Source organism: Elgaria multicarinata, chromosome 1, assembly GCF_023053635.1.
Source record: "Elgaria multicarinata webbii isolate HBS135686 ecotype San Diego chromosome 1, rElgMul1.1.pri, whole genome shotgun sequence".
In the NCBI taxonomy this organism is placed as follows: Eukaryota; Metazoa; Chordata; class Lepidosauria; order Squamata; family Anguidae; genus Elgaria; species Elgaria multicarinata.
Window position 1 is genome coordinate 51201486 of NC_086171.1, and position 17493 is coordinate 51218978.

The 17493-nt window shown below is 40.7% G+C and overlaps 1 protein-coding gene across 1 annotated transcript in view; it reads left to right on the forward strand.

The window, feature by feature from the left end:
* Positions 1-17493, forward strand: part of NEK10 (NIMA related kinase 10) — a 101151-nt gene that overhangs the window by 32219 nt on the left and 51439 nt on the right. The window contains exons 20-23 of the mRNA XM_063128228.1: positions 1079-1124; positions 2919-3040; positions 3771-3873; positions 12940-13015. Of these exons, the coding sequence (XP_062984298.1) occupies positions 1079-1124; positions 2919-3040; positions 3771-3873; positions 12940-13015 (347 nt within the window). The remainder of the gene's footprint in view (positions 1-1078; positions 1125-2918; positions 3041-3770; positions 3874-12939; positions 13016-17493) is intronic.

Below are 17493 nucleotides of genomic sequence, written 5' to 3' on the forward strand. Positions count from 1 at the left end.
CATACATTGTAAAACTTAGACACATTTCTGCCAGGCTAACAATAGGGTTGGTATTATCTCTATTATTCTTCAAGCACCTATTACTTTAGTACTGGGGATATAAATATTTTGTAGTTTGATTCTGTTTTGCAGTATATTCACTTCCCCACACTACATAGCGGCAAATAGCAGCTTTAGGGAGCAAATTTCAGCAGGAAAACAACACAGGGTGAAAAGGCTAAAACCTTGTCCTTTTGCATCAAGGGTCCTGATCCAGATAGAAGTTCCACTCAGCTCCCCCCTCTTTTTTTTTTTGTAAAAAAAAAAAAAAGGAGATCAATAAAATCTAAAACAGAGTTTCAGCATGTTATTAAAGCAACATCTAGTTTGACTCCTAAAGTTCATAGAAGAGGCATGACCAAATAGTAAGCTAAGACTCACGTAACTTATCTCCATCCATCGATTTACTTGGATTCTCATGGATTTTATGAATTTAGGAATGCATTTTAAGTACTGATTGCTCATATTCTTTTTTCCTGCATAAAGTTTTGTACTAATGTACAAAAAGCATATTTCCTCTACTGTTAGAATGCCTGTGTGTGTGTGTGTGTGTGTGTGTGTGTGTGTGTGTACACGATGGTGGGGATGGTGGTGGTGGGGATGAACACATAGGAGACGATATAAATTTGTGTTCCCATTTCCATGTTGCCCTGTACTCTTTTATTTCTCTATATTAAACAGCAACAACAAAAAACCCATTATTTTTCTATTTTGAAAACCTTGAGAAGTAGGCCCTATATTAGAAATATCAAATAAAGATTCAACGGGGAGCAGAAAGCTTATTAAAGGAGCACTTAGTGATGAGATGCAGTTGGATGTTAATAGGCAGTACAAGAAAGACAAGGTCTTGGTAAAGTCCTTTTACTGGTTCCTTTCACAATGTCTTTTAACTACTGATGCTAGCACAATGCCAAATGTTGTACTCGTGTTTACGATCCTAGCACTTACTTGCCATAATTGCCACTTAGAGGAACATTCTGAAAACATAAAAATGGATGTTCCATCTATTCTTAACTATGTACATTATTTTTTATTGTAGCTTTATCATCCTAATGTCGTACGATATTACAGAACCTTCATAGAAAGTAAGTATAACCTTACAGGCCTGCATTCAACAATAATAAGAGAATTATAAAAAGAGACCTTTCTGTTTTCAAGAGGCTTAAGAACATAACGGCTATGCTGGATCAGAACAAGACTCCATCTACTCCAGCATTCTGTTCAAATAGTGGCCAACCAGCTGTTGACCAGGAAACCACAAGCAGGACACAAGTGCAACAGCACCTCCCCACCTATGTTCCCCAGCAACTGGTGTACATAGGCTTACTGCACACAACTACCAGGGCTAGTAGCCATTGATAGCCTTCTCTAGGAATTTATCTAACCCCCTTTTGAAGCCATCCAAATTGACGGCCATCACTACATCTTGTAGTAAATTTGACAGTTTTAACTATGCATTGTGTGAAGAAGTATTTCATTTCATCAGTCCTAAATCTCCCACCATTCAGCTTTCATGGAATGACCCTGGGTTCTAGTGTTTTAAGAGAGGGAGAAAAATGTCTCCCTATCCACATTCCAGTATTCCAGTTAGGGCCCTAGGAAAATTTGATTGATTATTAGGCTGCAATCCTGTGCCCACTTACCTGGAAGTAATCCCCATTAATTTCAATGGACCTTACTTCTGACCCGGTATATATAAAATTGCACTTTAATCAAGATTCAGAGGAAAATAGAATGAGATAATCTTTTCCTTGGAGGCTAGAAGCCTGAGAATATAGGTGGGATTATGTCAGTTGTGAAGATAAGAGATTTAGGGTGTAATCTTATCATGATTCCTGTCTGCCTTGGAATTTGGAGGCTGACAGGAATCACATCTGTGCTCCAGCCCACCTGCTTTTCTGCTAGAAAAGCAGCAGTGCCTCAGATGGAAGAAAGGAAGTTGGGACAGCCATAGTAAGCAGCATAACACGGCCACCCTGGTGTCCTGCTCTCCCCACCCCCGGGAATGCACTGGCTATGAGAGGGATGGGAAGCTGAGAGCATGGTTTCCTGGCCCCAAGCCCTTTTTATGAGCTATGAGCCAGGAAACTGAACAATCCTATTTGTCTCCCTCCCCCCACCAAACGCTGTCTAGAGGACATTGGTTTGCTCCCTTACATTAGATGCTCACATTCCTGGAGTCTTTGGAGGTTATTGAGGATTTGGAGGTTATTGGGTTTATGTGGACAGGCTGCAAAACAATAATTGCAAGGATGAAAATATCCAACATAGGGAGTGTGCTCCCTGCGTAGCGGGTTTTAGATAAATTCTCTTGATGTACCAATCCGCCCACAACTCAACACGCTCTCTGAACAGATGGCTTTGGAGCTTGCTATCTTGGGTAACTTCATTATCAAAGTTAAAGCCACCTTTGGATCCTTTGGCCTTGTTAACCACCATGGCTCTGTTCCAGATGATGATTAGCCCAATACATTATGCTGGGGACACATTACATTAATGATTTGCACAGGTAGTCCAGTTTTAGGGAATTTTGAGGAACATCATTGCAATGGTTTAATCTAGCCTCCACCCCAACCCAGTGCCCTCCAACTGTTTTGGATGACAACTACCAGCACTCCTGACCATTGGCTCTACTGACTGGGGATCATGGAAGTTGGGAGATCACCAAGCTGGCAAGGCTGGTTTAATAATTTCATTCCATGTGCTGCTATGTTCATGTCAGAGTAGTCATAGACCAAATAGTCTGCCTTTAGGAATCATTTATCAGAGTGGATTGCAACATTCTCAGGAGCTATACCAGGATAATATTCTATGGCCAGCCACTGGTCACAGAAATTTATTATTGTGTTGCTACTACTATTTCATTTTGTTGTTTATAGATGACAGGCTGTACATAGTCATGGAGCTCATAGAAGGGGCGCCACTGGGAGAACATTTCCATTCATTGAAGGAAAAGCAACAACAGTTTACAGAAGATAGAATATGGAATATATTCATTCAAGTAAGAACCTGCATTACTTCCCTTTTAATAATTTCTGATTCTGGGATAGTGATTCATTTATCCTTATCCAGCAAGAACTGATCTCTTATATTTTCATAAAAGCATCATGCACATCAATACTATTAGTACTGCTGCTGCTACTGCTGCTGTTACTACTACTACTATGACTACTACTAGGTAGTAGTACTGAAGATTAGATCAGAACTAAATGTCACTGCTCCAGACATTTTACTAATGGTCTTTCTAGATTATGGAATATGGTGAAGGTAAATTTATGGTAGTCTTCTCTTACTGCTTCCTCTCCCAGAAGTGAAATTGACAAAAGATTTCTGTATAATGGTTTTCCCCACCAGTGCAAATCTGGCTTTCTCTTTTAAAAGAAATGCGAAGCAACATAGCAATCTACCAGAAGCATCATTAACATCTCTGCAGCAAGCCATCTCTGTCCCAGTCTGCATCCCAGATACAGTACTATGAGGGCATGTGCAAAACAGATAATGTGACTGGGACACTTTGGTGCTAATGCGCTTTATAGAGGATGCGAAACATTTTTGTCTGGTCCAGCACTCTTTTGTAGTTATTTATTTATTTATTTATTTATTGCTCCAAAGTTTCCTTGTAATATACCCGTACAACACTTTCTCCTCCAGTGCCACATTTTAAGCTACCATTTAATTATGCTAATATATATGACTTTGCATTTGCACTAAGACTTTTCTTTATTGTAAAGCTGTGTTTAGCTCTTCGGTATTTGCACAAAGAGAAGAGGATTGTCCATCGAGACCTTACTCCAAACAATATCATGCTGGGAGATAAGGATAGAGTAACTATCAGTAAGTTCTAATTCTGGAATGTTAGCAGGTTTCATTAGAAAGAAATTTATTGTCAAAGTGAATTTGTTTGGAATAAAGAAAACACTGTACCATTTGCAATTCATATTTTAAAATGAAACCTTTTCTTTCAGATAATACTATACTGTGTGCGTGTGCGTTGTGTGTACCTTTGTGTAAATGGAATTTAGTATTTTTTCTGCAGAGTTATAAATATGCTATTTAAATTCTTTTGCTATTTATAACTTGTTAATAGTTTTCATAGTTTGATTTTGTTCTGTTTTACGTTTTTGTGGGGCACTTCTAGTCCAGGTGTTTCCTATTTTTTTCTTGTGACAGGAAACACTGTGCATAAGTGCGGGGATTTGCCACAGTGTGTTTTTATTTGTCACATTGTATGCTGCCGTTCCTCTAAAAACCTCAGAGTGGCAATAATTCACAATAGTAATCAAGTGCATGATCTCAGTCCGCATACATACACTTTATTTAAAGGAGGGCATGCCCACACATCAAAGTTTAGTTTTGGAGGTGGGAGAGGTACACCCACTAACTATATTTTGATTATCGTATCTTGCTTTAACTTAATAAGCTAAGAAACAAATTTCTTTGTTCCTCCCCTGCAGCACAAGCAGTCAAGCTGGGAACCTTCTAATTAACCATAGTTCCCTATGGTTACCAGCTTTGGAAACAAGCCAAGGTATTAAACCATGGTTTGTAGTTGGATTCTGCCTTGTCCCATAAACCATAGCTGTCCATTTTAGACACAACAGGAAACTGTGGTTAATGAGAGGTTTATTGTGCAATCCTATGCATGTTTATATCTGGTTGAGCTTTTTTACTGTATTTTATATTATGGTTTTATACTGTTGTTTTATATTATGAATGGTTTTAATTTTTTTGAACCGCCCAGAGAGCTCCGGCTATTGGGCGGTATAGAAATGTAATAAATAAATAAATAAATAAAATGTTTAGACAGGAAAAATAATCTTACAAGTCCCAGCATACCTTGCCATACCTTACCATAGCCAGCCATACCTTGCCATAGCCACAGCGCCTTCGTAAGAGATCTGCTGCTACTTTTGGTGTTTGTAGGAACATGTTGTCTTTAGGACAACTTGAAGGCATGGGCCCAGGGAGAGGCATTTCCCATCTTGCTGAATGTATTTACCTTTTGGCAAGCCGTTGTCAAAGTCGGGATGGTGTGGGTGATGGACAGATATGGTTGATCTCTGCTGAAATGGAGCACAACTGTTGAGCACAACCTCCCATGATTCAGAGTGTTTTAATATCTGTTCATGAACATAGGTGGGACGCAACTAAGCTCCTATCCATTCAGTCTGGAGTGGATCCTCTCCATATGAAAGTACAACTGTTAGCTTGCCGCATTTAAATAAGCAGAAGGAAAGAGAGTGGGCTAATCCTCCCTGTTGCAATTTGGGACTTTAATAATTCTTCATTCAATTTGTTGTTGGAGTAGTAGACCATGTATGTTTGAAAGGCGGTAGTCCAATTCAGTTTAGTGGGGCTGTAATAATGATGTCTTGGATGAAGAACAAATAAGCACTCCAGCGGCCAGGGGGTGGAGACAGCTTTGTTTTGTTTCCTTTGGGGCAGAAGAGCTTCCTTAATGTTTCCATTTCTCATTTAGGCTGCATGAATAATTAAACTGTGTGATTATGAGCCTCTGAGCGTGTGTTTAAGTGACTGCTCCAGTCACTACAAAACATTTTGAGAGACAGCTTCATCACATTAATAGCTAAATCACCGTAAACTGGAATTGAACTGTTTGGGGAATGGGTTGTGTTGTCTTCCACATCTTCAGAAGATGTAGAGGAAAATAAAAGCCAGTACACTGGATTTGACGTAATTAGATGTATTTTAGGACAGCATACTATGCAGCTGCTGTTATGTTTCATTTGAGAAATCAATGAACATTCAGATCCCTTCTGTGATGATGATTACATTGTAAGCTATTCAGTAGCACCTTAGTCAGTGGACCCTTTCATTTGCCTACACACAGTCAGTTGTCAGCAGCTGTTTGGGAAGATCATTTTGAATGTCAGACCTTTTATATATTCACCAGGTGCCCTAGATGCAGTTTAGAATTCTTTAAAGAGATGGTGCAGATCCATTTTCTATAGGTGATAATTCTATTATATTACTTATTAAAGTGTTTTTATCCCTCTCCTCAGACCAAAAAATGCTCACAAATCAGCTTACAATCAATCAGTAAACAAGGCAGGCTTACAGCCTAAAAAATTCACGACATACAAGGGAAATGGAATGGAGAGGAAGAGAGAAAAAATAAGTAGACTTTCAGCGGGTGGAATTACCTTTCTGCTTCTTCTGCTGCTTCTTCTTCTGCTTCTTCTTCTTCTTCTTCTTCTTCTTCTTCTTCTTCTTCTTCTTCTTCTTCTTCTTCTTCTTCTTATTATTATTATCATTATTATTATTATTTATATCCCACCTTTTTCTCAGTACTGGGACTCAAGGCAGTTTACAAGATTAAAATGTACAAATAAAACATATAAATGTAAATTACAAAAGTTAAAATAGAATGAAACCTACAGTAAAATTAAAAACATGTTATTTTTTTAAAAAACTAACACATTAAAAGGGGGGATCCAATACATTAACACAGGTCCAGTGTAGTTCCAAAAGTCTGCTGAAACGAAGACGTTTTTGCCTGCTTCCAAAACTGTAGCACGGAGGGAGCCAGCCTAGCCTCCCTGGGAAGGCTCATGTCCTGGGGTGGGGTGGGGTGGGGTGGGGATGAAGGGGGAGACAGGGCAGTTGGAACAGGCCTTGATGTACCCTTTGCCTGCTCTTGTCTCCCCCCTGCTCCATCTTCTTTCCCACCAGGCCAATGATGTCAGTGTTCTAGAGTGCATGTAGCACACTGGCATATTTGCCTCCCTATCTTATAGCTAGAGTTGGACCAGGTGACCCGCCTGATTCATGTATTTATTCTCTGTTTAGTCCACATCCTCCAAGATGCTCAGGGCTGTATACATGGTTCACCCTTGCCACCTTTTATCTTCGCAATAATCCTTTGATGCATTTCAAGCTGAGAGACAGTGGCCTGATTCAAACTATTATATCTCAGTTTAATAAACCAAGATATGAATGAGCCTTTTGCCTGCACACGTGGGCACTTTGCTTGTCTTTTTACCATATAAGCAATCAAAGCAAGAAATCTCTTAATATTGTTTTGTTTTTCATCCAAGCTAGGAAACTGTTGTGAATAGCTTTGGAACAAGCCAAGATATTAAACAACAGTTTTAAGTTGGTTTAATATACTGCCTTGTTCTGAAGCCAGTAACCATAGTGTCCTGGTTTGGATAAAATTTTACCAAGCATACCCATACCATCTCCATGCCTGAGTCCTGACAACGTGTGATTTGAAGCCCAGTCTAACTTTCTGTTTAGTACCCCAAACTGACTTGTTTCCCCAGTTCGGACGATTAAACAACCTACACTTTGTTAACTGTGGGTTGTTTGTGAATGGTCAGGAGAGCGCTGGCTCCCACCCACTCATCTGCTTCCACTTTGTTAAACAATCCAGGAACGTGCCGTGACATCCAAATCCAGAACTTTGGGTTGTTGACCAAGAAACTACAGAGCAAATTCTGGGCTAAAACTCTGGGTTGTTTTTCAGATATCATGGCAAACAACCCAGGAATGAGACATTCCTGGGTTGTTTAGAAAAGCAAAAGCCGGTGAGCAAACGGGAGGAAGCCTGCTCACTTGCTTCTGGGCACTCACAAGCAACCATGGATTGTTTGATTGTGTAGAACGGGGCATAGTTATGCTGCTGCTGGCTTTAACGTTAAGGGTTTTTAAATGATACGATTAGATACAAGTTTTAATGTGTTTTGTGTATTGTTTTCATTGTTTTATGTTTTCATTTCATATATTTTATGAGGTGCTTTGAGAATTTGGGGATCAAAAATGGGGTTAAAGTTTAGATAAATATAAAATACATAGATTAACAGATACAGGCTCCTGTTGGTCCCTGACATTGCGGAGGATAGGATCTGACCCATGACTCCAGGGTGCCAGGTTGAGGGAAATTACAGTAACTAAATCACTATGCCCCATCAACAGCTCCCTTGTAATTCTGTGATTCTATGAAGATCTGGTGATGGCAGGGGGGAAAAACACCTGAAAAATTAAACTGGTAGGCCAGGGGGGGAATAAAACTTGGACGTGTGCTTTAGGCCTATACTACCTTATTCGCAAACTACAAAATCCTAACCACAACATCTTTATTCTGTTTAAAAGATGTTTCAGAGTTTTATTATCCCACAACTTTGCATTTAATGTCTTAATGTTAATATAGGGAATTCAGTCTATAGTTATTTAGTGGTTCCTACTTTTAAGTAACGTATATGTAATTGGCAGGCATCTCTCCAATCACCCAGATGGAGGGGAAAGGGCACTATTAATAAATAGATCTTGTCCTAAGTGTTAAATTTTAATTCATTGTGCTCCTGTGGCAGATTGATGCAAATACTTGGAATGTCAGAAACCTGAAATGTGGGTGCTCAAATGTAAATTATAAAGCACGGCATGCTATTGGTTTTAATTTCTGTTGCTTAGTCAAACAAGTGCCATTCACACATGAAACATATGTAAAAGAAAAAGGCTGCATTGTGATATTTCTTGAAGTATATTGGTGAATATACACGTCTGCAGATTTGCAGGCATATGTGATTGTAACATATGAATACACTGCAATATTAACATTCTAACATATAATAGTTTATATCTCTATGGTTTTTAGCTTGTATACTACCTTTAGAGAGTTTTATCCTTGAAGGTGGCTTAAAAATAATTTTAAATATATGTATAATTTTAAGTATATGTACCAGCTGAATACCTTGTAACACTAAGAGCTTTGTATTCAGGGGAGTTCATGTGACGATCTTTCATATTATTTTACCACTTCAAAATGCATGTGCAGATTTGAAAAAATTGTCCATCCACATGGAAAGCTAACAGTGAGTCATATCAGCCTAACTCTGCATTAATTAAAAACATTCTTGCACTGTAATCCTTTCTAGTAGTTTAAACAGGAACCAAGCTGTACTATAGTGTATAGCCACTGCATGGTGCTCTTGCATTATGTTTAGGGACATCCCTTCTTGCTCATTCAACCTTTTGCAGTAGAGGATTGGAATAGATTTTGCAATATGCCCAAAATAGCTCTTGAAAAACATCAGCATGGAGGGAAATAGAAAGATCTCAAGATAGTGGAGTTATTCCAGCTTTGTCCACTGTGTCTGGAGTGGTATTATTCCATTGCTGGAAACATACAGAACAGATTCTTTTTTTCCTAGAGCGTATAGCAGAACAGAATAATGTGTGAGACTTTCAGGGCAGTAAATGTATATTCAGAGTTTCAGGCCATTTAAAATGTTACATTTAGCTCTCCCCTAAGCTAGAGATAAGTGGAATTAGGATAGTGTTTGAAATAGTTGTTACATCATGCATAGGGAATGTGGGAAATGGTTGCCAATGGTGTTCCTTTATTTTTTCTAAGAAAGATTCAAATTCACAAATAGTGTTGTCACTGAGGAGGTTTCATTACTCAACTCTTAATTCCGCTTAAGGGCCTTCTCCTGGCATTGGTCTTTATTATCATTATTTCATTTAAATTTATTTAAAAATATTTCTAGGCCGCCTATAAGGGTGGGACTTCAAGGCATCTTTAAGGCATCTATGCGACACAGTCCTGTCAGCAGTGTACTGTTTCAGAGAGCGCATTCACGGATTATTTGTTTGACAGTGCGCCATGTCAAAAATGTCCTTGCATATGGAGAGCTTGCTCTTTAGGGGGCGGAGAAGTCTTGCTTTGCACACACAACAGCAACTGTTGACAAGAAAGCCTTCACATACAGTACCATGAGAGGATTAAACCACATGTTTCCTAAACATTTCAGTTGGCAGTAATTGTGTCAAGAAGCTTGAGCTGGGAGAGGCTTCTGTGGTCTAAAGTCAGTTAGTAAATAAACATGGCTCACTCTTTCAAATGCACAGAAGAACAACAGCATTTGACAGCCGTACACATGGCAGGGGGCCTATCTCTTTTTTCACAAGAGCAGCCAAGCAAAGGGACACAACTTTTGATTCCGCTTTTCTAGGCCAAGGAAAAAGTAACATGATGACTCTGATAGTGTAACTAGAGAGAAGTTTAAGGGCAGTCCGTCAGTCAGTTATCTAGAATTCAATAGATTAAAATAAGTAGTGAAATAATCGAAATCTACTTGCCCATAGTTGGCTCCCCTTCAGTGTCCTTTTCAATTTCACCCACCCTCTTTTTAATATTAAATGTTTAATCTGTTTTGTAAAAGAGCCATTATTATTAGATTTTATTTATTGCATTTTTATGCCGCCCAATAGCTGAAGCTCTCTGGGTGGTTCACATAAATATGAATCTGCACTGCACTGAAGTCACAGTATTTACTCAAGTGTGTCCCACTGAACTCAAAAACAACAGAATCTTGTGGCACCTCAAAGACCAATAAATTTATTGTGGCATCAGCTTTTGTGCACTACAGTCCACTTGCACGAGGCTATTGGCAGAATAGATTTAGGGTAATTACAGGACAGAAAACATAAAGGACAGAAGTACAAAAAAGAATGGCAGTATCATTAGGACTCTAATAAGCTTCTTTAAATAAGCTTCTTTATAGCACGCTCATTATGAGCCACTCACTGATGTTTACGGGTCGTCTGACGCCGCCGTCAGCCTCCTGTGCATCTCCTGCTCTCCCCCCTCCTAGTTTTAGTGCTAAAGATAAAACCTCAGAAATCCCAACTCTTCTGGGATAAATTTATATTTCTCAGGTTTTCTTGCCGTATACAGGCAAAATTATACTATAAAATGCCCACTAGAGGCCGCTGTCCCATTAAACTGCATTGAGGTTGTACAAGCCATGTGGTCACTGCCCTCTTCCCGCTCTCATCCTCGTGTAATTACAGCTCACTCCAAAAGCAGAAAAGATGCAGGAAGCAGAGCCATGGTAAGGGAATGTGATTCCCCCTCATGCCCATCTGAAGGAGCTCTTTAAGTATCAGCAGGGCCATCTCTGCTATGATGCAATGTGAAATAGTTGCTTCAGGCAGCAAATTCCAGAGGTGATGCCATTTTCCTTCCTTCAAAATCCATTTCTGTCTGTCATTAAAAACAAAAATGAACTCCAGTCCAGAGCTAGGTCTTATTGTTTTGACTTTAAAAAACCCAAATAAGCCTGTCACTGAGCATGGTTCAGTGTAAAATTACATTTTAGAAGTCTAGCATTTGGATTAACTAATAGGTCACTACTACTTAAGTTGAATTAAATGCAAGGATCATTTGATGGCATGAGCACTATCAGGATACTAAGAGAGCTGTATTTCATTCCAAGTTCTGCCACATATTCCCCTCCCCCTTATTTTGCCTTTGGGCAATCTTGTCATCTTGTTCTTAGCCTTCCATTTCTAAAATACAGATAATAGTGTTTTCCGCTAAGGCAGCTGTTTACTCAAATCAATTCCACTGTTTTTTTCCAATGGGACTTGCTTCCAAAAAGTGTACATAGGATTGCAGTCTTAGAGAAGTAATTATACTGACCTGGTTCACACATGATTCTAACCCATGGTTTATTTAACCCATGGTTAACCTATAGTTTCTTTCCCTACACAGGGTTTGTCTGGCAGTTGATCTAACAAACTGTGGTTTGTTTTCTCAATCTGTGGGTTGTTGTTTTCTCCTCCTCCTTTGCTTGCAACCCCTCTCTATCCCTCATGCCTTTGCAATACTGTAGTACTGGCATGTAGAGTGGCTGGGTTTCTTTTTTTACCACTCTTGCTCGCTTCCTCTGTAGCCTGGTGAAACAATCCATGAACAATCCATGTTTCTGGGTTGGCACATAACCACAGCCCATGGTGTAAAATAAAGCAGAGTTCAACAACAAACCCTGGGTTCTCTTTCTGGGTTGATCATGGTTAACAAATCATGGTTTGCTAATGCAGCTTGGTTTGCACATTATGACTACCTAGAATTCAACACATGGCTTAAATAAACTATGGATTGCATTAAGTGTGAACCAGGTCACTGTGATGGTGGGTCAGTTGAGCATGGAAAAGTTATGTGCACTTTCCTCTTAAGACTTGGACATAAATTAAATAAACACATTTAAATGATACCTGAGCATTGACCCTAAAGATACCCCCACATGATCACTATGTGCTGGTTGAATGCAAACTGCTCTGGCTAAAGTGTGATGTGGAAGGGTGCACTTCTACATTGTGCTTCTGCACTTGCAAAGCTGCACAATATCCCGCTGCTGCTGAGCTGTTTTAGGCGCCGGAGGCAGAAGCCAGTGGGCAGCAGCAGTCATGCCTACTCACTCCAATTCTCAGAGCTACTACGTCCAACATTGCAGCAGGTGTAGAGAAAGTAAATCCACCCAGTCAGGGAGAAGCAGCTTCTTGCTCGCTCTCGCTCTCTCTCTCTTCCTGACAGAGCTAATTTAATACTTTGGCCTGAGGAAAGAGTTGAAACATAATAGTCCACTGACAATTAAAAGATTTTTAAGTGACCTTTTCAAAGATCACACTTGCTATATTACCCTAGGATTTAGCTTCAGGGAATTACTGCTTTTCAACTGCTGCCCAAAACAGTAGCTGATATAGCTTAGATGAAAGTCAAACGTTGCTTAAGTAAGTGTGGCTATAGTTAGTATGATGTTGGGTTTGGCATCTTTTCAAACTAATCTTCATAAATGAATGGATTTTGATATATATTTAAACTGTGTGTTTTGTTTCCATGCTGATGGCAAAGACCATCAGAATGAAAGGTATTATTATATGGGCATTGAGACAGGCTTGGTGAGATCTGATTGTAATATTTCATTAAGGGCAAAAGCAAATGCGGAAGATGAACAAATAGTATGGTGTATTGTGTGTAAAAATAGAAGAGGGTAATATTTTCTACCATAGTAAAGTTTTATCATTCTTAAAATAATTAACAATTGAAGCCTTTTTAGAGCAATTAATTTGCATTTCCCCCCTTTATTCCAGCTGACTTTGGTCTTGCGAAGCAGAAACAGGAAAATAGCAAGCTCACCTCAATTGTTGGAACTATTCTTTACTCCTGGTAAGAGAAAGTTACTTCTGGAGTTTGGAGATGGGCTTTTTGTCTGAATGTATTGGAAGTAGTTTTAATATTGCTAGTTAGAAGACACAACAGGCGGGTTCACACATCACGCTAAGTCACCCTGCAAAGAAGTCATGGTGGGTTGTTTGTTTGTGGAACAACTCATGGTATGCCCATCGGATGATTGGGGTTGCCATGGCTTGTTCTCCCCCTGCTTCCCTTTCAGTCCTCCAGCTCCAGCTGGTTGGAGGATTTGTCTTCCCCTCCCCTCTCTGATTACTACCCCTTTTCATTCCCTAGCTTTCGCGGTGTGTGTGTGTGTGTGTCAAAAATGTGCAAATGGGATCATTGTTGTTGTCAGCCTTCCACAAGTGCACACTTATGGCTGTCTCATATATGTAGTCTTGGCGTGTCAATTTCCTTGTATGTTTCAGCTATCAAAGGGAGCATTGAAGCGGAATAGGTAACTTAATATTTAATAATATATTTATTTCTTACGCGCCTCTAACACAAATACAAAACACCATAAAATAGATATAATTGATTAAAAACATATAAAACTAATACGTTATTAAAAAGTAGCACATTATTAAAAGGCATCTTACAAACATACAAGCAATCGACAAGATGAGGTTGCATATAGGCTAATTTGTGCACAGTTGTGAAGGACCGGGGAGAAAAAATAGTAAGAGAAAGGAGGGACCCAGTAGTGCAATTCAGAAGCACCGGAAATGGGGGTGGGGAGCCAAAGGAGTAAGTGCCTCAAAAGATGGGGGGACAATATCCCCCCCCCTCGCAATGTAATATTCTCACTTTTAAGTGTTGAAATGACCATTCTCAGGTCCTCCAACTTTTCAACACTTCCCTGACTCTCCAGCCACTCCAGAAAGGAAAGACATTACCTCCCCCCCCCCCCACTTTTCACTACTCCTTTTCAGAGCATTTACTGCTGAGGTTACTGCATGTCAGTAGATTTGTGTACACCCACTGAAGTGTGATAACTGCTCCAAGATCGTGAAGAGCGCATGAGCTCTTTTGTTATTCTTGCCAAATGGCTCTGTAGCTGATCGCAGCAACCCATGATAAAATTGCTCTCCTAGGTTTGGATGACATGACAGCGCACCATGGATATGAACAAGCGATGGGTTCTCTGCATGGCTTGTTCGTGAAAAGTAAATCAAGTTCAGATGACACAACAATCAACCATGGCTGGCTGCCCATGGTGGGTTGTCAGGTCATGCAAACCTACACAATCTGCTGCAAGAGTGCTCTATGTAAGGAAAAAATCCTCACAGACACATCCAGGAGCCACACCCAGGGAACTTCTATGTACTACCGAAAATACACAAACCAGGTAACCCAGGGTGCCCAATTGTCTCCAGCATGAACACTCTAACAGTAGTGGTGTCTGGTTATGTATGTGACACCACAGACATCCCAAGGAAATTGTGATGTATTGACCATCTATCTGGGAACACTATCCTAACAACCATTGGGGTCCATTGACACATGCCATATGCTGCTTTCATAGTGTTATATCCTGCTTGGTGTAGATGCGTCATGGGCCCCAGCAATTGTCAGTGCACCTCAATACCGCTATAAAGCAGTAGTGTGGCTCCTGCCTTTTATATACCGCTTTCATAGTGGAATATCCTGCTTAGTGTAGATGAGCCCTAGGTTGTAAGTTTGAAAGAGTCTGAAGAGGTTCAACACCCTGATCTACAACATTGCCTCTGTTGCGTCCTTCCGCTATTCTTTTCAGCTCATCCTGTAGTCATGTTAGCCCATCCTTTTTAGCCCAACCTGAAGTCACATTAGCAAGATGTTTACTAAATTTTGGGGGTGGGGGTGGCACATGTATAGTAATGTGTCTTACAGATTATTGTTTTGTATAACATGCAGGTTTTTTTTCCATGCTCGCTAAAAAAAAAGGGGGAAGAGGAGAGACACTTAAAGAGGCCTTTGAAGTCTCCTAGGGGCCAAGCCCATGACACCTCCCCCTCCCCCATATACATCACATACCTTTTTCTTGTACTGCAGATTTTATTGTTAGGCTGTACTTTTATATTCTTCAAAGAAACTGCCAATTATTCTCAAAAAGCAGCATTCATTGAATGAAAGAATAAGTAGCTTAATTATTAATGGCTGAATAAGCTTCTAAGGTACAGTGATATTGGGGTTTAATTTTTATTTTATTCTGTAGATTTTATCCCTCTTTCTTAAGTGTTCACCATCCTCAAACTGAACAGGGACCTCTGAACCCGGGAATCTATATTTACAAGTGTGATGCTTAAAATTCTTATTGGTGTTTTGGCAGATGGATTGAGGTCTATTCTGGCTTTGTTATTATATAAGAACTGGGTTGGAAGCCTGCCAGGCTGTGTGGAATCAGACCGCAGAAAGGATCAGTTTGGATGTGGTGATAAGCCACTGTGTACCATTATGCGCGGAAGCCTGCTTGAGCCTCAGGTTTATGTGCTCCCTCCCTCCTTCTCCAACACAACTGCACAGAGATGACTGGAATCATCCACATCCTGTTTTAAATAAACTACTGAGAAATGTTCTCAGAAAAAGTATCTCCCTCAGATCTAGTTAAAACACAATCTTTTTTAAAATCCATGAAGGCCTGGGCAAATAAAGATGCCTTCACTTGGTATTGAAAATATCTCAGACCCAATTTGGAGTGCCACAGTGTAGAAGACAGTGGGACCTGAAGGAGGGTCTCTGGCAGGGCCAATGCCAGGTTGCATGCCCCCCCTGGCATGCTGTGGCCAATACCTGTCCCCCAGGTCCCTGCACCAATATCATGCAGGTCTTCCTCTGCGTGAGCTGGTGACTTATCTGGGATCACTGCTGCTGCTGTATCAGTGGCATAACCGGATGGAAGAAAGGAATCAAGCAGGTGCTTGGCTCTCATTGGAGCCAGTGCCCTCCATTTTTCATGCCCCTCAGGGCAATGCTCAATTCCAGGCATTGCATGACTTTAAAAGAAAGAAAAGAAAAGGTGCCCAGCTCTGATGAGAGCTGAGCATGTGCTTAGCTCCCTTTTCCCAGCTGATTGTGTAGCAGCTGCTGCAGACTTTATAAAAGAGGAGATGGTTAAATGTCACTACAGTTAGGATTCACTAGTCTAGCTGGAGGAAGTGGGGCTGGCAGCAGACCCTCTTATGGGCTTGAGCTGTCGACTGCCTGATGCTGCTGACCTGATACTGGGTCTGCGTCTGAGGATGATCTTAATGTCTGGCAGGTTCATGGGACAGAAGCAGGCACTTAAAGTACTCTGAACTCTTCATCTGGCTAGGTGTACAAAAAGCAGGGGATGGGGGAAGCCACTTATCCTGATGAAGAGTTCTGGAGAACTGAAAAGCTTGCACATTCTTTTGTGACATTTTGGTATTACCCAGCTGTGAATTTTAGATATATTTCTTATTAAAAGGAGTTCTGACTGTTATTACCTTTGGATTTAATTAGTTTCCCTGAAAATCCTTGCTTGCTTTTTTTAAACAGAGAAATTCACTTGAAGTAAAAGTTCATGTATGTCAGCTAGTTTTTATTGCTTTGTTCTTCTAAGTGCAAATTACTTAATTTCTGTGTTCTCTGTCTTCTGAATGCTATTGAAAGAGAAATATTGATAGTGGAATGAGATTAGGTTGGGCCATGGTGTGAGAGGGATGTCTCAAAACGGAGATGTTAAGATGGGCCATGGCTAGACCAGACGATATCCTGGGGATCGTCCCTGTGCATCCACATGACACACAGGGCATCATGGGAGCAGGGAGGGATGACCCCTCTCTTGCCCCAGGATATCGCCATACCCTTTCCCCCCACTTTTTCCTGCGGTCTCGGGATAATCCCGAGACTGCGGGACGTGTGGGCTACCGTAACGGCTTTGCCCCGGATCCTCACGAGTAAACACAAGGAGCCGGGAACTGGGCACGGAGCTCCTCAGGATCTCTGTGCCCATTGGGGGTGGGGTGGGGGGGAGCGTGAGGTTTGTTTTCTAAAAAAAATCTTACAGTTTGCACAGGAGCGCTCCTGCACTCCTCTCCAACTAAAAAAAATGGCGAGCGTGATATCCTCTTCTTCCTGGCGCGCTGCATGTAGACGAGGGAAAAGATCTCGCGATCATAAAATCGCAAGATCACCCCCCTCAACCCCCATCGTCTAGCCATGCCCATAGTAGGTTTACCGTTTCGGGCCATGGATTCTGATGATGCCCTGTGATGTGGCTTGGGTTGCAAGGCTCTGCTATGGCTCTGATCTGGAGCCGAGTTCAGGTTAGGTCAGGTTTCTCAGGAAGCAAGATGAAAAAAGACCAGCATCATGGAAGGCCCTGAGTGATGCTGGGGCTGGAGGCTAGACAAGGTTGTCTGTGTGTTGCTCAATATAGTTGGCTGCAAGCTTCAAATATGAATATTTTTGAAAATGGTCAGTCGCCCAGTAGTGCATAAAGCTACAACATATTCCTAATAATAAAA